The 21,586-nt window shown below is 41.3% G+C and overlaps 1 protein-coding gene across 1 annotated transcript in view; it reads right to left on the reverse strand.

Annotated features, from left to right (window-relative positions):
* The window catches only part of pitpnc1a (phosphatidylinositol transfer protein cytoplasmic 1a), a 138,305-nt gene extending 117,207 nt beyond the window's left edge, over positions 1-21,098 (reverse strand). The window contains exon 1 of the mRNA XM_028818898.2: positions 20,434-21,098. Coding sequence (XP_028674731.1) covers positions 20,434-20,481 — 48 coding nt within the window. The 5' untranslated portion in view covers positions 20,482-21,098. The remainder of the gene's footprint in view (positions 1-20,433) is intronic.
* Between the last annotated feature and the right edge of the window lie 488 nt (positions 21,099-21,586).

Genomic DNA, 21,586 nt, shown 5'->3' on the forward strand with positions numbered 1-21,586 from the left:
TGTATCCAAAGCCTCTAAAATGACCACTCATATTAACTATTAAAATAAAATGTCAATCCAAAAAATGTTTGTTCAATTTCTATGTTCTGTTTCTTTCATTTTGGAAATTCACCAGTTATAGATTCCCAGCTGCGGTGGGTTGGCACCCTGCCTGGGATTGGTTCCCACCTTGTGCCCTGTGTTGGCTGGGATTAGCTCCAGCAGACACCTGTGAACCTGTGTTTGGATTCAGCGGGTTGGAAAATGGATGGATGGATGGAGAGATTCCCGGGCAATGCCGGGTACTCCTGCTAGTACTGTATAATATAGTGATGAAAAAGATGGATGAACAGGACTCCAGATTTGGAAGTTTGGTGTTCCCTTTCCCAGCTGGAAAGTCACCGTAACAGAATGACAGTGGGAGTGTGCCTCCTATGATCATGTTTTCCCCAGGTGAGCTGGGTGGCAGCACCCTTCTGCTGGAGCTCCAACTTAAGACACCTGCAGGGCTCCACCTAACCTGCATGTCTTTGGACTGTGGGAGGAAACCGGAGCGCCCGGAGGAAACCCACGCAGGCACGGGGAGAACATGCGAACCCGGGTCTCCTAACTGCGAGGCAGCAGCGCTACCACTGCGCCACCGTGCCGCCCCATTGGAACCATCATTGTTTAAAATATTCTTGTTTTTTCCCTTTTGGTGCAAAGAACCCCAGATTGCAATAAATAACTGTTGGTCAAAATATAGCTTGCAACAATGAAAAACGTAAGCGTGAAGTTTAATGAGGTGCACTCGGTTAAAAGGCAAGTGTGCCAACCATTACACAACATTTACAACCTGTGTGATGCCATTTAACTGTCAACATATCACAATGTAGTATTTCTTGCCACTTGTCCCGACCCTGAGCCACTATCGAGATATTGTTTCCTGCCTAATACAACTCAGGGCTGGTCAGCAATCTGGATAAGCAGATTAGAAAATGGAGAAATGCTGTATAAATGTGCTCTCTCTCTCTCTCATATACACATACTCTGGCGCTGACGTCCGAGGTTCGATTCCCGAGAGGGAGTGCAGTAGAGTGCGTACGCCTGATGAGCCCAGAATGAGGGCGAAACACGTGTCGCGTACTCTTTGCATTATTTGACAGTAAACTATTTCAACCATTCTATGATCTGCTTCTCACAACTGAGGGCACCGTGGCGGATGTTAGCAGACTTGCTGGCCAACCACAAGTGTTACCTGGTAGGTAACCACCCATATAATCAGATTGTGACACACACTACGAATGCCGTGAATATATATATATATATATATATATATATATATATATATATATATATATATATATATATATATATATATACAGTGGAACCTCTAGATACAAGTTTAATTCGTTCCAGCACTGAGCTTGTATAGCGAATTTCTCGTATCTAGAACAAACTTCCCCATTGAAAATAATGGAAATCCAGTTAATCCGTTCCGCACCCCAAATATATTAACATAAAAATCAATTTTCCTAACAAATAACACTGATAAATTATATATACTGTAGTCTACCTTTAATAAATAACACTGGTAAATAATATAACTGATTATTAAAAGAATCAAAACAGGTGTCCAAAGTGCAGTAGAGCATTCAATAAATCTTTAAATAAATAATCCTTAAAACAGTTGTGAAGTGGAGGTTTAAAATACACAAGAATAACAATCCTTTAACACGAGGTTAAAACGTCAAAAGGATGCAGTCTTTAAAAAACAGATGACAATCCCCGGTGCTTCTTCTCTGTTAGCGTCTCACCTGCGGGCTCTGCAACAGGCGAGACACTCTTAATGCAGCTGACCTTCTCTACACCGTCCTGCTTCAGCTGTTTGGCTCGCCTGTTCAGCTACACGCGAGCCTGTACTCGCTCTCCCGCACCGACTTCCTACGCCTGCCTGCCTGCCTGCTGCAACCTCCGTTCTCTCTCCTCTCCTCTTTTTTCTTTTACTTCTTCTCCCCCTTAACCGGCTCGCGCTTCTCTATATATGCGGGGAGGACATGGCAGCTGCAGCCCATCAGCCACAGGAACAATCATGGATGTGGGCAGTTTCCCACCTGTGCACTTAAGTGAGAAACGCAGACACCACAGATCGCGGCTCACTACTGCTACCACGCCCCCTCGCTAAGCCGCGAGCTATACCCACAGCCTGGCTCGTGCCTCGTTACGCGAGCCAATGCTCGCATTTAGATCTGAATTTTTCGCTCATACTTTCCTCATATTTTGAATTTCTCGTATACAGAGGTGATCGTATCTCGAGGTTCCACTGTATATATATATTGTGGAGGATTGCCGGCTTCCCAGTCCGGCCCTCACCCCCAGGCCGCTAGGAGGAGCCCTCCGGACAGCATGATGGTACCCCGAATGCCAGCAGGGCCTCATGGACTTTGTAGTTTATACACACAGCCCTGCTGGATACCTTGGGGGCCACCAGGAGTCGCTGTAGGGGGGCTAGTGGGCTCTTGCGTGCCCTATAACCCGGGAGTGCATCACAGTCACGTGACTGGAGGAAACGACGTGCTCCCGGGATGAAGAAGAGGACTGTTTGCCCTGACTCGGAAGGAAACGGACTTGTGGGTTGTGCCAGGAACCACTTCCGGGTCGGGAGATATAAAAGGACTGTGGGAAAGCCCAGACACTGAGCTGAGCTGGGAGGTAGGGTGGCGACGTGTCTGGGTGAGGAGGATTGTAGTATTGAAGAGAGAATAGTGATTTATGAGTGTGGAGTGGAGGGTGCTTTGTGCACTGTACAGAAGACAAATAAAGAAGTCTTGTGCTTTTACCTCGTGTCTCGAGTGGTACCCGAGGGTGTTAGAGGTGGCTCCACGCCTCAACTGCTACAATATATATATATATATATATATATATATATATATATATATATATATATATAAGATTATTTTTTTTATTTTCCAAAACTTTAATATCAAAACAGCTAGGTTATACTGGAAACACAGTAGCAAGCCAAGCTAAGCTCCCAGCTCCTGTTTAGGCTCGACTGTCATCCTTGCTGGTACCTGCTGTGTGTTAACTGTCATTTTTAAAGGCGACTCCTCGGGGAGCAAACTCCTACCAGTCAAGACATTTCTTAACAGTGAAAGGAAAATGAATGAGCAGCACAAGGGGGGGTCCAGCGTATGACAGCAGCATGCTGATCTGTGAATTCTCTATACCTGCTCATCACTCTCACAACGCAGAAACAACAAGACCCATGTGAGATCTGTAGCAGCACCCTGGTTAGTTTCTGACCCTACAGAATGAGAGGTGGCTAATTCAAGAAAGACTTTCTTTAAAGACTGGACAGCTGGCTGTGGTCAGTGCTGCTGCCTCACAGTTCTTGAGAACAGAGCACAAGTTCTACATTTTATATATTTCCACTTTGTTGTCGTGGGTTTTCTTCAGGTTGTCTGCTTTGCTCCCGCACCACAAAGGCATGCAGATTACATTATGTAGTTAATGCAAAATGGCACAGTGTGTAAAACAAAGTTGGGTGCTGCCTTGTGTCGTATACTTTTGTGAAAGGCTTCGTGCCATAAACGTGCAATGTGCCATCCATCCATCCATTTTCAAACCCGCTGAATCCAAACACAGGGTCACGGGGGTCTGCTGGAGCCAATCCCAGCCAACACAGGGTGCAAGGCAGGAACCAATCCCGAGCAGGGTGCCAACCCACCGCAGTGCAATGTGCCATATGAGATCAGAAAATGAAAGGGTAGGTGAAATACACCTAAAATATAGTCACTGAATAAGAAAGTAGCAACTCCAATGGTCTCCCTGATCCTGAATTGGGAACCCCAAAATGTGGAAACTCTTAAACATCAGAGACTTTTAAAAAAAAATTGTACAAGTCCAGAGTTCCTCCAAGTGCATTCAAGTTACATTCCCAAAATGTCCTCACTCACCCCGCTTTTCATTCATGCACTACTACTAAAAGAGCCCCACTGCCCTGGCACCACATCAAATTTCTGTTGGAAACAGCATGGGCATGTGAGGCAGGTAAAGGTTTGGTCTTCATGTTATGTTATGACATAATGGCACTTGGACAAGGTCAGAGAAGAACGACTAGACTTACTTCAGGGATGTATGACATGAGCAATAAGACCACATTGATGGAGCTGAAAGCTCTCAGCCTAAGGGCATAAAAGAGTTTACAGTTAGCAGGATGGAGTAAGCAGTAAGCAGGGATACCACAACAAACATTGGTAAGTATGTTCTTAAACAGAGAATTGTAGAGCAATGTTGCAAATCCTGGCTACTAACATTATGGAAATACAAAAGAGAAGACAAGAACAATCAGAGATGTATGGTCAACGCAAATTCTTAAAACTGAGAAGAAACAGGCCGACAGGAAGAGTATATTAAGAAATGTTAAGCGTGTGAAATAAGACTCTGCAGCCACATTGGCTCTCCGGGCACACAAGCCGCTTCCTCTAACGGTAGCTTATCTTGAACGATGCTTATCACTAAATTTGCTAATTTAACCGACAATTTCATTCAAAGATGACGCCTCACAAGTGCAATCATTCCCCTGTTTGTTGAACCTGCTTTCAGTGTATAACATGGTGGGCCATCAGTCCCTCATATGGAACACTTGTTGGTATGATGGATCTGTGGGATGTTCAAGGAGGCAGGTGTCCTTCACCTCAGGTCCCTAACACTGTGAGGCACTGGTGTTAACCACTGTGCCACTAAATTCACATGCTGAACACTGGCGTAATGGGTACACCACAGAGGTCCGGAGGAAACAGGTTTACAAGCACTATCTTTAACTATTTTTAAAAGGTTATGAGCTGTAATACTTATGAAAAGGTTAAAAAAACAAATGTGTGACATAATGGGTGGTATGCGGGGAATGAGATAAGAATTGTAATGCAAAGCAGCATAAGATCATCTGCTGACAGTGAGATAACAAGGAGGCTTTCACTTGACATACAGTATCTTTTCTAAGAAAAAGTATGAAAGGTGAGTGAGCACTTAAGGGAATGGACTATAAACAGCAAGGATGCTAAATCAGCCCCACTAATGACACGTTGCCCGTGTGGTATAGCGGACAGTGTGCCAGTTTACCGCAGTGTAGACTCCTGCTTACACCTTCTCTGAATGCCAGGTTAGCCTGAAACATGCATGTGTGTGGGATGTGGGAGGAAATGAGGGGCTCTGAAGAAAATCCAAAGGTACCTGGGAAAAATGTGACAACTACACAGACAGCAGTAGGCTGAGAATCAAACACACGCTCCTGGGGCCATGTAGCGTTTATTTGGAGCCTTTTCTTGAAAACATGTGGCCCAGTGTTTATGACTATAGACTCTACACCGCAAAGATGATCATTACTGACATACTATAGTGTGTTATTACAGAGGAAATATTTCAGAGAAAATTAAATAACTATGCAAATAAAGAAAGGTATTGTGAAATGTGACAACACATAAATAGAACACAAAGATATGTGAGCATAAATAAATGTTTTTGCTGCTAATTTCTTCATTTATTCATCTCATTAGAGCTCAGCCTCTCAACTTTGACAGGTGGAAATGAGTTTTCAGTTCATTGTATATTTCATGTCGTGTGCGGTGTCACTGAAATAAATACATGAAGAAATAATTAAAAGAATACATAAAGAAATAATCAACAAAATGCATGTTTTATGAAAATGTTCTTTATCACATAACGGTTTGGATTTGCATTTTACCGGAGGACTTGATCACAACACCCTGTGCCTGCAGTCATTGAAGAGCGCCATACAAAAATAAACTGAATTGAATTGAAATTGAACATACAGTGCATCCGGAAAGTATTCACAGCGCATCACTTTTTCCACATTTTGTTATGTTACAGCCTTATTCCAAAATGGATTAAATTCATTTTTTTCCTCAGAATTCTACATACAACACCCCATAATGACAACATGAAAAAAGTTTACTTGAGGTTTTTGCAAATTTATTAAAAATGAAAAAACTGACAAATCCCATGTACATAAGTATTCACAGCCTTTGCTCAATACTTTGTCGATCCACCTTTGGCAGCAATTACAGCCTCAAGTCTTTTTGAATATGATGCCACAAGCTTGGCACACCTATCCTTGGCCAGTTTCGCCCATTCCTCTTTGTAGCACCTCTCAAGCTCCATCAGGTTGGATGGGAAGCGTCGGTGCACAGCCATTTTAAGATCTCTCCAGAGATGTTCAATCGGATTCAAGTCTGGGCTCTGGCTGGGCCACTCAAGGACATTCACAGAGTTGTCCTGAAGCCACTCCTTTGATATCTTAGGGTCGTTGTCCTGCTGAAAGATGAAGGTCAAGAGCACTGTGGAGCAGGTTTTCATCCAGGATGTCTCTGTACATTGCTGCAGTCATCTTTCCCTTTATCCTGACTAGTCTCCCAGTTCCTGCCGCTGAAAAACATCCCCACAGCATGATGCTGCCACCACCATGCTTCACTGTAGGGATGGTGCCAGGTTTCCTCCAAACGTGACGCCTGGCATTCACACCAAAGAGTTCAATCTTTGTCTCATCAGACCAGAGAATTTTCTTTCTCATGGTCCGAGAGTCCTTCAGGTGCCTTTTGGCAAATTCCAGGCGGGCTGCCATGTGCCTTTTACTAAGGAGTGGCTTCTGTCTGGCCACTCTACCATACAGGCCTGATTGGTGGATTGCTGCAGAGATGGTTGTCCTTCTGGAAGGTTCTCCTCTCTCCACAGCGGACCTCTGGAGCTCTGACAGAGTGACCATCGGGTTCTTGGTCACCTCCCTGACTAAGGCCCGTCTCCCCCGATTGCTCAGTTTAGATGGCCGGCCAGCTCTAGGAAGAGTCCTGGTGGTTTTGAACTTCTTCCACTTACAGATGATGGAGGCCACTGTGCTTATGGGGTGTTGTGTGTAGAATTCTGAGGAAAAAAATGAATTTAATCCATTTTGGAATAAGGCTGTAACATAACAAAATGTGGAAAAAGTGATGTGCTGTGAATACTTTCCGGATGCACTGTATCCCTGTGTTTTGATGTATGTATCACATTACACAATACATTATTTATATGCATACTTATTTTATTTTGTCGGAAATATTCTTCCATATGTTGACAGCCAATCCCCACATTCACATTTAGACTCAAAAGAAAGCCCACATAAGGAATGGAATTCAGCTATACATAAATTACATACCAGTTGAAAATACACCAAGAACGGCATCATGCAACTGCGAATCGTCCATCATTGACATACATACACTGTACTGCCAAAGGTATTTGGTCACCACTCCAAATTATTAAGTTCAGGTGTTTCGGCTGTACCCATAAAATCAGCACGAAGTCTCCATTGACAATCATTGGCAGTAGAATGGGTCATACTAAAGAACTCAGTGACTTTAAACGTAGCACTATCATATGATGACACCTTTGCCATGAGTCGGTATGTGAAATTTCTGCTCTGCTAGATCTGCCCCAGTCAACTGTAAGTGCTATTATTGTGAAGTGGCAGCAACGAGGACCAACAGCAGCTCAGCCATAATCAGAAAATACTGAAGCCCATAATAATCATCTGTACTCTGTGGTGCATCACTCACAACAGAGTTCCAAACTGTCTCTGGATTTAACATCAGTGCATCAGGAACTTCATGAAATGGGCAAGCAGCTGCACACAAGCCCAAGATCACTATGGACAATGCCAAGCTTTGGCTGGAGTGGTGTAAAGAACACCGCCATTCGACTCTGCAGTGGAAACACGTGTTCTCTGGATTGATGAATTGCACTTAACTATCTGGTATGATGATGGATGAATCTGGGTTTCATGGTGTTGTGATGTGAGATTTTGCGTATAAGTTGATAATTATTTTGTATGTCTTTATTTGTAACTTGGGCAAAACTAATTTTACAACAGAGTTGGGGGAAGTGCTTGAAACAATTGTTTCTCTGCTGGAGCCTCTCTCTCATCTGCTACACAAAGCCAGACTGCCTAACTGCCAAGCTTTACCTCAACTAATGGTTTTGGGGGGGATGGCAGACGTTAAGATGTTCTGTTCCCCCATTGGTCTGAAGTATGGCTGTTTGGAACTGGCTTATATCAGAAGCCTTTAAGTACCATGACGTCCTATTGGCTCTAGGGGTTGGACAGAGAATCTATAAATCTGCTTGCTTAACCTCTCTCTCTCTCTCTTACTAACATCTGATGAAGAAGCATCTCTTACCAAACTGATGAAATGAAAGGACAACACAATGCAGAGAACAGCTCGGTAGCCATATTGAACAGAAATGTGGCTGAAAGCTGACCACAAATGAACTAGGGACATCTTTAAGTAACTAACAAGTCTGTGTGCCGCCTGAAACTACATATCACCATTTAATTAGGTTGTATGGTTGCCAATATTCAAATGTACTTTGCATATTGTTATTATTTATGAATATCTATACTAATAAAAGGCAAAGCCCTCACTGACTGACTCACTGACTGACTGACTGACTCACTCATCACTAATTCTCCAACTTCCCGTGTAGGTAGAAGGCTGAAATTTGGCAGGCTCATTCCTTACAGCTCACTTACAAAAGTTAGGCAGGTTTCATTTCGAAATTCTACGCGTAATGGTCATAACTGGAACCTGTTTTTTGTCTATATACTCTAATGGAGGAGGCGGAGTCACGTATCGCGTCATCACGCCTCCTACGTAATCACGTGAACTAAAAACAAGGAAGAGATTTACAGCACGAGTCAAACGCGGGAACAAAGGTAAATGACGTTAATTTTTGAGTGTCTTCTAATACTGTGTAAACATACATATTAACACATGTGCAATTAAACGTGTGCATTTACAGGTGATTTCTCAGGCTTAAAAGCTCGCCTTTTATTAAAAAGGTAAATGCTAACTGTTTTCATTCTGAAGGGCATAAACCACGTTAGATTTCAGCCGTTAAACGCACAAAAATGTCGGTACACCAGATAAATAAGCGCAACATATTATCAGTTGTATTGTATGCTCACAATACATATAGAAATGTGTTAATCGTTAACTAATAGTATGGGATGGTGTTTTTCGACTCGCGCCTTGATTTAAACGATTCCATGTCTTGGTGGGTTTGTGTAGCTTATTGTCAATATCTTTACACCTGTTTTTAAAACTTATTGACTGAAACGGGCTTTCACGAAAAAAGTTAGGGCTTTGATACAGGATACACCCTCCACAAGTTAAGGAAGTAAAAATAAAAGGTATATATTTCTGTTTTATTTAAACCTTTTAATACTGTGTAAGCATACATATTAACACATGTGCTATTAAACGTGTGCTTTTATGGGGTGATTTCTCAGGCTTAAAAGCTCGCCTTTTATTAAAAAGGTAAATGCTAACTGTTTTCATTCTGAAGGGCATAAACCACGTTAGATTTCAGCCGTTAAACGCACAAAAATGTCGGTACACCAGATAAATAAGCGCAACATATTATCAGTTGTATTGTATGCTTACAATACATATAGAAATGTGTTAATCGTTAACTAATATTATGGGATGGTGTTTTTCGACTCGCGCCTTGATTTAAATGATTGCATGTCTTGGTGGGTTTGCGTAGCTTATTGTCAATATCTTTACACCTCTTTTTAAGACTTAATTTAAAAAGGTTTTCTTTTCTTCTTAATTAAAATTTAAAAGCAATACTTCACCGCTGCAAAGCCCCTCTAGCGCTGACGTCCGAGGTTCGATTACCGTAAGCGAGTGCAGTGAGTGTGTACGCCTGATGAGCCAAGAATAAGGGGGAAACACGTGTCGCGTACTCTTTGCATTATTTCACAGTAAACTATTTTCAGCCATTCTATGATCTGCTTCTCACAACTGAAGGCACTGTGGCTGATGTTACCTGACTTGCTGGCCAACCATAAGCGTTACCTGGTAGGTAACCACCCACTCACTTCACTCCCTTACGGTAATCGAACCTCGGACGTCAGCGCTAGAGGCGAAGCCCCTAACATTGCGCCACGGCATGAGGTTCGTTTATTTGACAACATGTAGATTGGGGTAATTACATTCACGGCATTCGTAGTCTGATTCACAATCTGATTGTATGGGTGGTTACCTACCAGGTAACGCTTGTGGTTAGCCAGCAAGTCAGCTCGAAGTGATCACTCGAGTGAAGGCAGCTTCACAAAAAAACAGATCCTTAACAAACTGTTATTGGTATATTTTCCCTCAATTTAAAAAGGTTTCCTTTTCTTCTTAATAAAAATTTAAAAGCAGTACTTCGCCGGTGCGAAGCGCGTGTATTTGAGCGACTGACGCATACAGACATATTCATGAGTGCAAGTACTTCGGAAAGAAAGCACCGTGTAAACCTAAAGTTTAAATTAAGTTCATAGACCTACAAAAGGTTGCCATTGATTTGAGGCAAGATTGCTTTTCTCCTGTACAACTATATGTTGCATTCTTAACAGTAAGCTTGCACAGCTTGGTCATATTACAACCGGAGTGCTGAACTGACAGCAGTACTTCGCGGGGATTTAGATATATATATATATATATATATATATATATATATATATATATATATATATATAGATGTATATAGAGATATAGATATATAGATATACATATATAGATATATAGATATACATATATAGATATATAGATATAGATATATAATGTATGTATGTATGTCTATATATATATATATATGTAAGCTTATAAGTACTGCCTTACTTCTCTTTAAAAAAGGAAGATGTCTTAAAGACTTCCATGTCTTGGTGGGTTTGCTTAGCTTATTGTCAATATCTTTACACCTCTTTTTAAGACTTATTGACTGAAACGGGCTTTCACGAAAAAAGTTAGGGCTTTGCTACAGGATACACCCTCCACAAGTTAAGGAAGTAAAAATAAAAGTATATATTTCTGTTTTATTTAAACCTTTTAAGTTTGTATGCATAGCCCCATTTGGCTGTTTTAGTTTTTTTTTTTTTCTTTCTTCAGTAATATGTAATCTCCTTAAAGAAAAACAACATATGCATTTTACTTTTTTTGTATCTCTTTAGTAATATTTTAGTGTAAAAGGATAACCAGTATTTAAACCTTTTATGTTACTTTATAAAGTTATTTGAAAAAATGTTGAAAAATTAATAAGAAAGCTACATATTTTGGCAGCTGCTGCTTTAATTTTCAATGAAATGAAAAAAGCTCTCCAAGAGAAAACCTCAATGAAGAAGAAACAGTTTGCACTATCTAAAAAGAAGTAACCCTCATTTATAAAGGTTTGCTGCAGATGACTTAACTGAAAATAAATGAATAGTTCCTATGTGTATAATACATATTTATCTATTTGACTTATGCCTTTATTCGAGCAACTTGCAACATCTGAGGTACAATTTGTTACATTACTTTTGTTTTTTGCACAACATGCAGGTGAAGTGACTTCCTCAGGGTCACACAGTGGTGTCAGTACCAGGATTTGAACTAACAAGCTCCGGGTTTGCTGAAATATTACTGAAGAAAGAAAAAAAACGAAAACGGGCAAATGGGGCTATGCATACAAATGTCCATCCATCCATTATCCAACCCACTATATCCTAAATACAGGAGCCAATCCCTGCCAACACAGGGCACAAGGCAGGAAACAAACCCCGGGCAAGATGCCAGCCCACCGCAGGACACACACAAACACACCCACACACCCGGGCCAATTTAGAATCGCAAATGCACCTAACCTGCATGTCTTTGGACTGTGGGAGGAAACCGGAGTACCCGGAGGAAACCCAGACAGACATGGGGAGAACATTCAAACTCCATGCAGGGAAGCGAACCCGGGTCTCCTAACTGGCACCTTAAACTGCGCCACCATGCCGCCCGCATACAAACTTAAAAGGTTTAAATAAAACAGAAATATATACCTTTATTTTTACTTCGATAAGTGAGGGATTACTGTATATATATATATATATATATATATATATATATATATATATATATATATATATATATATATATATATATATATGTGAATGTATGTATGTATGTATATATGTATGTCTATATTTATATATATATATATATGTGCATATGTATATATATATATATGTGTATATATATGTAGATATGTATATATTTATATGTATATATATATGTACATATGTATATAAATATGTAGATGTGTAAATTTGTATATGTATATACATGTATATGTGGATGTGTATATGTATGTATATATATATGTATATGTAGATATGTGTATATGTAGATATGTATATATATGTATATGTATATATATGTTTACATAACCTCTTTAACACACTACTTCTCCGCTGCGAAGCGCGGGTATTTTGCTAGTTACCAATAATACAATATTTAAATTGTAATTTTACTCCTGCTTGTCTTTTACTACACCTAATTGCCTGAGGTTATAGAAGTAGAAGGAAAGATGGGGAGAAGTTATATACTATAATCTATACTAATAAAAGGCAAAGCCCTCACTGACTCACTCACTCACTCATCACTAATTCTCCAACTTCCCGTGTAGGTGGAAGGCTGAAATTTGGCAGGCTCATTCCTTACAGCTTACTTACAAAAGTTAGGCAGGTTTCATTTCGAAATTCTACATGTAATGGTCATAACTGGAACCTCTTTTTTGTCCATATACTGTAATGGAGTGCAGCTCAATGGCCGTGGGAGGCGGAGTTGCGTATCGCGTCATCACGCCTCCTACGTAATCACGTGAACTGAAAACAAGGAACAGCCACAAAGAGCGCTGAAGAAAACATTCATTACACAATTGAGAAGGCAGCAAAACAATAAGAAGCGAGCGAGTGACTGACTGAACACAGCACGAGTGATCACTTCAATGAATCAAACCTGTTCAAAAAACACATTACACAATTAATAAGGTACGAAAAGAATATGAAGCGACTGACGCATACAGGCATAAATTAAGTTCATAGACCTACAAAATATTGCCATTTTTCTCCTGTACAACTATACGCCTGACTTTATTGAAAAGAAACTAAACTTGCAGCGCCGCTATTCAATGACGCGCCGCTATTCAATGACACTTGCCTAACGCCTGACTTTATTGAAAAGAAACTAAACTTGCAGCACCACTATTCAATTACACTTGCCTAACGCCTCTCCTAAGGGGAGATACTGTGGGATCTGGGCATCAGTCAAAGCACCAATCACAGGCCCGATTAGAAAGCGGGAAGCTGTGATTTGTCGTCTCCCTCCCATGTAACAATCACAGCCCGTGTTACAACGCACTTAGTCACCGAATATGTATATATGTACGAGTCTTGGCTATCAGATGAAAATGCCATCAACAGACACTTGGACATAAACCCAGCATATGCCAACTTAAGAAGGACATATGCACTTTAATTTAACGATAAACCCCCCCCCCCCTTTTGATCATACGGACTTAGTCACCTCCACCCACCCCCCCCTGAATGTGTTGCTATATATTGCCTTTGATTCTTGTAAGTCTAAGCATTATCCTCTGATGAAGACCCCTGATAGGGGTTGAAAGCTCAGGAATAAAACTATTTTATGATACGTGATTCGTTTTTTCTCCCTTTGTGGATCTCCAACTGCATATATGTATATGTAGATATGTGTATATGTAGATATGTATATATATGTATATGTATATTGTGACAGACGACCGCCTATGGACTCCGGTCGTCACCCCCAGGCCGCTAGGAGGAGCCCTCCGGACAGCATATTTGCGCCCCGAGTTCCAGCAGGGCCTCATGGACTTTGTAGTGTTTTGACACAGCCCTGCTGGATACCTTGGGGGCCGCCAGGAGTCGCTGTAGGGGGGCTAGTAAGCTCTTGTGTGCCCTATAACCCGGGAGTGCATCCCAGTCACGTGACTAGAAGAAGCGATGTGCTCCCGGGATGAAGAAAAGGACTTTGCCCTGACCCGGAAGGAAAACGGACTTGTGGGTTTGGCTTGGAGCCACTTCCGGGTCAGGGGCTATAAAAGAACTCTGGGTAAGCCCAGACACTGAACTGAGCTGGGAGGTAGGGTGGCGACGTGTCTGGGAGTGGAGGATTGTTATTATAGAGAATTGTTTATTGAGTATATGAGTGTGGTGTGTGGAGTGCTTTGTGCACTGTACAATAATAAAAATAGTTATTGTACTTTCACCTGGTTTGAAGAGTGGTACCTGAGGGTTCGAGAGGTGGACAACACGCGTATCTGCTACAATATATATGTTTACATAACCTCTTTAACACACTACTTCTCCGCTGCGAAGCGCGGGTATTTTGCTAGTACCTTATAAACAGTAGCAAGTCTGTGATATCTGAGGCATTCTGACAAAAGGCTACATATTAATAATACAAAAGGGGAAAGTAGAGTAAAATAATACTCTACCAAGACAAAACACATGGGTGCCAGGAGAAGCCTACCTTTTGGACTGCACAGTGCCTACTGCAGAGAAGCTCAGGTTGTCTGCACAGAGCTCTGAACTCAACCCTACTGCATGCCTTTGGGGTGAATTGAAAGGCTGACTACGAACCAGATCTTTGTGTCCAACCTCAGTACCTGCTGACCTCACAAATACTCTTTTGGCTCAGTGGGCATAAATTCAAACAAACACACTACAAAATCTTGTGAAAAGCCTTCCCAGAAGAGTAGAGGCTGTTTTAGCTACAAAGCGGGGGCCAGCTCCATATTAATGTCCAGTTTTGGAATGGGATGTAAAACAAGCTAATATAGGTACAATGGACAAGTGTCCACAAACTTTTGGCCATACAGCATAACATCTAAAATTGTCTAAATGAACCTAAGGGAAAGATTAAACCTGTAAGAGATATCATCAAGTGTATTTCCTCTAGGGGTCGCTAGCTCCCTAGTTGGAATGAGTTCTTTTTAACTGCGGCATTTTAAGTAACCCGAAACTATACAGACATAATGTAAAAAGGCGATATCCCTCCCATAGTGATATGGCGGTAAGAAATCACATAAGAGAAAATAACTTATCTTTCTTTAATGATGATTTATGCAGCATTACAGACGAAAGGAAGCCATAGCAAGACATTAACAAGGTGGAATCTCGATGTATACAGTCTGCCATTTTTCGTTGCTGCGATGGAAGGATTTTCAGGACGGATGACGTTATCAGGGGCGGCACGGTGGCGCAGTGGGTAGCACTGCTGCCTCGCAGTTGTGAGACCTGGGGACCTGGGTTCGTTTCCCGGGTCCTCCCTGCGTGGAGTTTGCATGTTCTCCCCGTGTCTGTGTGGGTGTCCTCCGGGCGCTCCGGTTTCCTCCCACAGTCCAAAGACATGCAGGTTAGGTGGATTGGCGATTCTAAATTGGCCCTAGTGAGTGTGGGTGTGTTTGTGTGTGTCCTGTGGTGGGTTGGCACCCTGCCCAGGACTGGTTCCTGCCTTGTGCCCTGTGTTGGCTGGGATTGGCTCCAGCAGACCCCCATGACCCTGTGTTCGGATTCAGTGGGTTGGAAAATGGATGGATGGATGACGTTATCACCCATCTGTCTGTCGGCTTCGAGGTGTTTGTCTGCTGTCCAAGTCTTTTATACTGTTTTCTCCACATACAGGCCTTTACTTAGGTTCCGAACAAGGCAAGGCGAGGATTCAATTTCATCTCTAACATACAGAAATAGTACAATGCCCATTTGCGTAGTTGTCCCCTTCTCTCTTCAAATGCTTGCCTATCAGTTCTAAATGCTGAGAGCCGCTGGCCTGTACATGCAAGCAGATTTATAAAATAATTTTTGTACAGAGCACAGTGACATTAAACTTATATTCTGATTACAAAGTGCCTGTAGCACAAGGTCACATCTTGGGACTGCACTTCACTCAGACATTTTGGGTGAAATGTTTTTGGGTATCTCTTGAATGTAAAACCACTCGTAACCAGTGCTTAAGCTGTAACCCCAAATCTACATAAAATAATTGTTTTTATTTTTATGATGTTTACATAATAAATACGTTTATTGCATAAACATAATTTAAAATTTGTACAAGCTGCTGCCTGTTTTTTCATTGACTGAAGTTAAAAAGCACCAAACACCCTGCAATCCATGCAAATCAACACAAATCATCAGGTAGGTCGGTGTAGTTCTGGTTCTGGTGCAGTGGGAGTGGGTGCCGACATACAGCAGAAGCTGAAAGATGAAAAGGAACGGCAGCGAAAGCAGTGGGGACAAAGATACATCTGATAATGTTGAAGATACGAGTATGGTGCACAGAGTGTGGACAGCGTAACAATTTAAGATGGCGAGATATCTAACGGAATTGCTCATTTATGCATGTGAGTATACATGTAAATGGTACTGATTACTGATTATCAGGCTGATGACTTAATTCAGGCCTTAACATCGCTACACTCTGGTGCTGACATTGGCGATGTCGTCATACCGTCATTCCGCCCCCCAGGCAGTCCCTGTGATTTACATATTAAGCACGGCTCCTAATGCGCGGACAGCAATCTCTGGAGTAAAAGCAGGTAGAATATGAAAGACTGGCTGTGATGTTCTATAACCCACTACTTGCACAAAGACACATTTTATTCAATTAGAAGAATCCTAAATCACCTTGTATAACTAAAGTCCTGTCATATTCTAGCCCACTTAATCCAGACCAGGGTTGCAGGGAGTGCTTGAGGCTACCCCAGCTAGTATAGGACACAAGGCAGGAATACACCCTGGACAAGGCGCCAATCCATCACAGGGCCAATTTAGCATCACCAATTCACCTAGCTCACATGTCTTTGGACAGCGGGAGGCAACCCACACAGATACCAGAAGATCACCCAAACTCCACATAGGGTGGGCCTGGGACGCAAACCCTGGTCTCCTTAGCAGTGCTACCACTGATATTCTGTATTATGCGATATTTAAAAAATCGAATTCTCTTCACAAGGATCTATTCAGAATTTGAAGAATTAATTAATTTAATTCTAAAGTAAACATGCTGGGCCGGCGCTGCAGCTTTTTATTTGCTGTTTAATTCTACTTGCAGAAACGATGCTGCCTTGCCATACAGCTCTCTGAGGCAGTTGAGGGGTTAAGTGCTAAATACGGTGGGTGGTCTTCAGAACAGATTATTGGTCTTGCTATGTTCTTTTTTTATTGGACCGTGTTTTGTTATTTTGTTTTGTTCTTTTAATTTAAAAAAGAAGAAAGCCTACACAATCAAAAAGAGTGAAGGAAACTGGCCCACCGCCCACCACTGACTCACTTGGTTACCCTTAGCACATTACTGAGCCCACAGCAGAAAAGAGAAAGAGAAAGAAACTGTTGTCAATTGTAAGGGACTTTTGGATAAAAGCAAGACCTAAATTTAAAAAAAAAAAATTGAAAATTAACACACAGGTTTCAAGGATGTAATGAAAAATCAAGTAATGGCACACTCTTAAACATACAGTACGAGTTCTTTAATGGCACTTTACTGGGTTGTGTGGTTCCTCACAGAGCCATCGCTTCGCAAAGCACCATTTGATTCTGGGAAGGCGTCTTTGCATATGAAACTGGTTGTTTGCGCTTTGCAAAGGTTCCTAGTATGTGTCCAAAATAGAAATCTTTAATGTCTAATAGGCTACCCACCAGGACAAAAACAGATCAAGAAAACCTTAACTTAGCCTGCGTAATTGTGTGCGGCGAGAGTCCTTTTAAATCAGCAACCCACTGGCATTTCACAAATCTGTTATCATCTATTCATGGAACCTGTTTCAGATCTAAATAAACTAAGGTCCTTTCTGGTACCTTCATTGGGATAGTTCTTTTGGGAACCAAATATCTTATGGCATCGCTCTGAAGAAACACTTTGACACCTTTAGTTGTAAGAGTGCATGTGACCGAAGAATAAACACGTCAGAGAACTGCTGGCCCTTCAGAACTCTCTCTTCTGCACCTGACAGCTGTTGTTTTTCTGTTCTTAATAAATAGCACAATTTGCTATATTACGCAATAAAACAAATTATACTTGTGAAGAAATGGGACTGTAAGTACAGTAAAGGTAGTTGAGAAGACAATACCCAAACTATTTTGAGACTTCTCCAATTGAAGCAGAATACAACAAATTTAAAAGGCATCAGCCAGGAGCTACTCAAATTAGCCTTTAGCACTGCTTTAGACATTTACTTAAATGCATCATGATATATAACCAGGCTAAGAAATGCAGAGTCCACAGAGAAACAACAACTGAGGTGCCTGCTTGAGCAAATCCAGAGGCAAAGCAGCATATTGTGGAATTTTGAGCTGCAAGAGCCTGGGGCCAGACAGGCAAGTCAAGTAAGGACCAGATGTTATTGGAAATAAGCCTTGATCAATAAAGAAACGTGCTATGAGCGGTCCACCGGAAAACCACAGACTAAGGATCTGCACATACAATACAGTAGGGTTTTTTCCAATATAAAATCCTAAAATTAATCACTATGTGGCAGAAAGGAAGCAATACTATTTTCATTTTCAATATTCTGTTTCTGCTCCTTACTCCATATGCTTCAGTATTAATAAAACACAGCTCAATTCAGTTTATGGTTAATAAGCACATTTCCACAGACCAGTCAACTATATAATAACTACAAATCTAGCATGGCTATATAAACATAAAACATGTTTTAACATAAACTAAGAAATATCAATGGTGATTCAAGAAACATTTCATGCATTTATTATGTATTCTTATTAATACAGAGATTTTTTTACAGCAGTACAGTGGCATACCAGATCATCTCGCCACTTCATTGTGCCTAAATCCAAGCTTGAACCCAGGCAAGGCTAAATTCTGTGCTCAGTTTACATGTTCTCCTAAGCACTAGTGTGGTGTCAAGATAGATAGATAGATAGATAGATAGATAGATAGATAGATAGATAGATAGATAGATAGATAGATAGATAGATAGATAGATAGATAGATAGATACTATATAAAGGCACTATATGAAAGATAGATAGATAGATAGATAGATAGATAGATAGATAGATAGATAGATAGATAGATAGATAGATAGATAGATAGATAGATACTATATAAAGGCACTATATGATAGATAGATAGATAGATAGATAGATAGATAGATAGATAGATAGATAGATAGATAGATAGATAGATACTATATAAAGGCACTATATGATAGATAGATAGATAGATAGATAGATAGATAGATAGATAGATAGATAGATAGATAGATAGATAGATAGATACTATATAAAGGCACTATATGATAGATAGATAGATAGATAGATAGATAGATAGATAGATAGATAGATAGATAGATAGATAGATAGATAGATAGATAGATAGATAGATACTATATAAAGGCACTATATGATAGATAGATAGATAGATAGATAGATAGATAGATAGATAGATAGATAGATAGATAGATAGATACTATATAAAGGCACTATATGATAGACAGATAGATAGATAGATAGATAGATAGATAGATAGATAGATAGATAGATAGATAGATAGATAGATAGATAGATAGATAGATAGATACTATATAAAGGCACTATATGATAGATAGATAGATAGATAGATAGATAGATAGATAGATAGAATATAAAAGGCACTATATAATAGATAGATAGATAGATAGATAGATAGATAGATAGATAGATAGATAGATAGATAGATAGATAGATAGATACTATATAAAGGCACTATATGATAGATAGATAGATAGATAGATAGATAGATAGATAGATAGATAGATAGATAGATAGATAGATAGATAGAGTGACTCCAGGTGACTCTGCACTGTATAAGTGGGTTTAGAAAATGGATGGTTAGATGGAACACTGTATAAACAGAGGTAACAACATAAATAGGTGGAATGATATGTGGGCACTTGAAAGATACATAGACAGACTACAAGTGAAAAAAATCAACTACTGTAAAATTAAATTTCAGTGATACATAAAACCACTGCAAGTGTGTGTTTTTCGAACAAAAGAGAAAATAACGGACATTTGTCATGCTGGATATGCAAGTGATGAGGTCCATTACCCTTGAAAAGACCCGACGAGTACTGAAACACTCAAGATGTAAGCAAGAATAAAATAAATCACATTACTCTTAAGTTTATTGCAAAAATAAAAAAGAAGAGAAAGAATAAGGCCGGCGAACAGACAGGCGACCCCTGGTGGGCGTTTGTGAGCACGACGCGAACTGCACACAAAGAGCCGTTGTCGACAGCGGCTCTCTTTGCAAGCGCGTGGGGGCTACTCACGCGTGGCCTCTTCTCGCCTTGTACTTTCGCAAGCGATCCGGTGGTAAGAGGCGCCGTTATTCCCACTTTGCTTTACTATACATTGTCTAACGAAATAAACACATTTCTACCCGACACCGCAAAACGCCTGCTCTGTTCCTCCTAATTATATATTTATCTCTCCACCCTTCTAAACTCTTTCCACGAAAGGCGCTATATGAAGCACACATTCCCTCCAGGACTCTGTGCACATTACGGCGGGCGTTGCTTCACTCCTTACCTCCTCCACGGTGAGCGGCATGCAGATCCTGTACTCCTTGAGCAGCATGGTCGCTAGCTCGGTCCTCTCAACGCGCCGTCACTGAGCAAGTGGCCGCAGCATCGTGCCTCGCCGGTGGACTTGAAGCTCAGCTCGCGCGTTGAGTCCGCATTTGTGAGCGACTGTCCAGCGCCTGGGCTGCGGCCGGGGCGCACGCGAGCGGAGGTGGGGAAGTTTGATTGAAGGAGGGGGGCGTCTGAAGGGGGGGAAGCTGCGAATATTCTTCGTGCTGTCTTAAAATAAAAAAACAGGCATGAAGCCTGCACATCTGGCTGAATTACTCTTCCTCTTCCTTCTCCTGCTACTACTCACTGCGCGTCTGTCTGCTCTGCTCTCCTCTCTGGTGCTCCTCCTCCTGGTGCTGTTTCTCAAACTGCGCTCTCTGCACATCTGGCTCCTCTCTTTCACTTCCTGCTGCTTGTGCTCTGCTTGAGCCGTGCCTGAGCCCCGCCCTCCAACATACTCGCCCATATACACACACAGACGCTGCTCCACATCTGGCTGTCCCTACTTTCATACGCTCAGCTGCAGGGATGGATATACTTCTGACTGCATTCACCCCTAACACGCTAATAAAAGCTTCCTGAACATCTGTGTGATTGTCCCAAATCATGCTGGTGCAGATCATGCTGTGCTGCATCTGCCCGTAGCTGCTGTTTTTTCAAGTGCTCTGACGGCTCGTTCGTTATGCTGATTCTTCTACCTTCTCCACACCCCACGGGGCATTTCTTTATCTTCCTGAATGTTCTGCTCCCAACGATCGTAGCGTATTGCGTCATTCTTTTTGATTGCGCTTGCTGGTGTTCTACAGTGTTCCCATACTTGCCCCTATTACCATTTTCCAGTGTGCTGTCAAAGCATTTAACAGGTTCGGATCGTTAACATTTTCATGGGCGCTTTTCTTCTCGGTGGGGGTCACTTAACTGGTCACCCGTCTACCATCCACTTATGGAGGTGGGCTTTGTGTTTCATAATTGCGCTGCACACCAAAATGAGCGCCCGCAACGAAAAGCCGGCCAGCTTTCACCCACAAATTTTAAATAAGGACTTGACAGATGACCTTCCATGATTCAAAACTGAGTAACAGTGCTTTTTGATAAAGTGGTTGTTGCAA

Source organism: Erpetoichthys calabaricus, chromosome 14 (genome assembly GCF_900747795.2).
Source record: "Erpetoichthys calabaricus chromosome 14, fErpCal1.3, whole genome shotgun sequence".
NCBI lineage: Eukaryota > Metazoa > Chordata > Cladistia > Polypteriformes > Polypteridae > Erpetoichthys > Erpetoichthys calabaricus.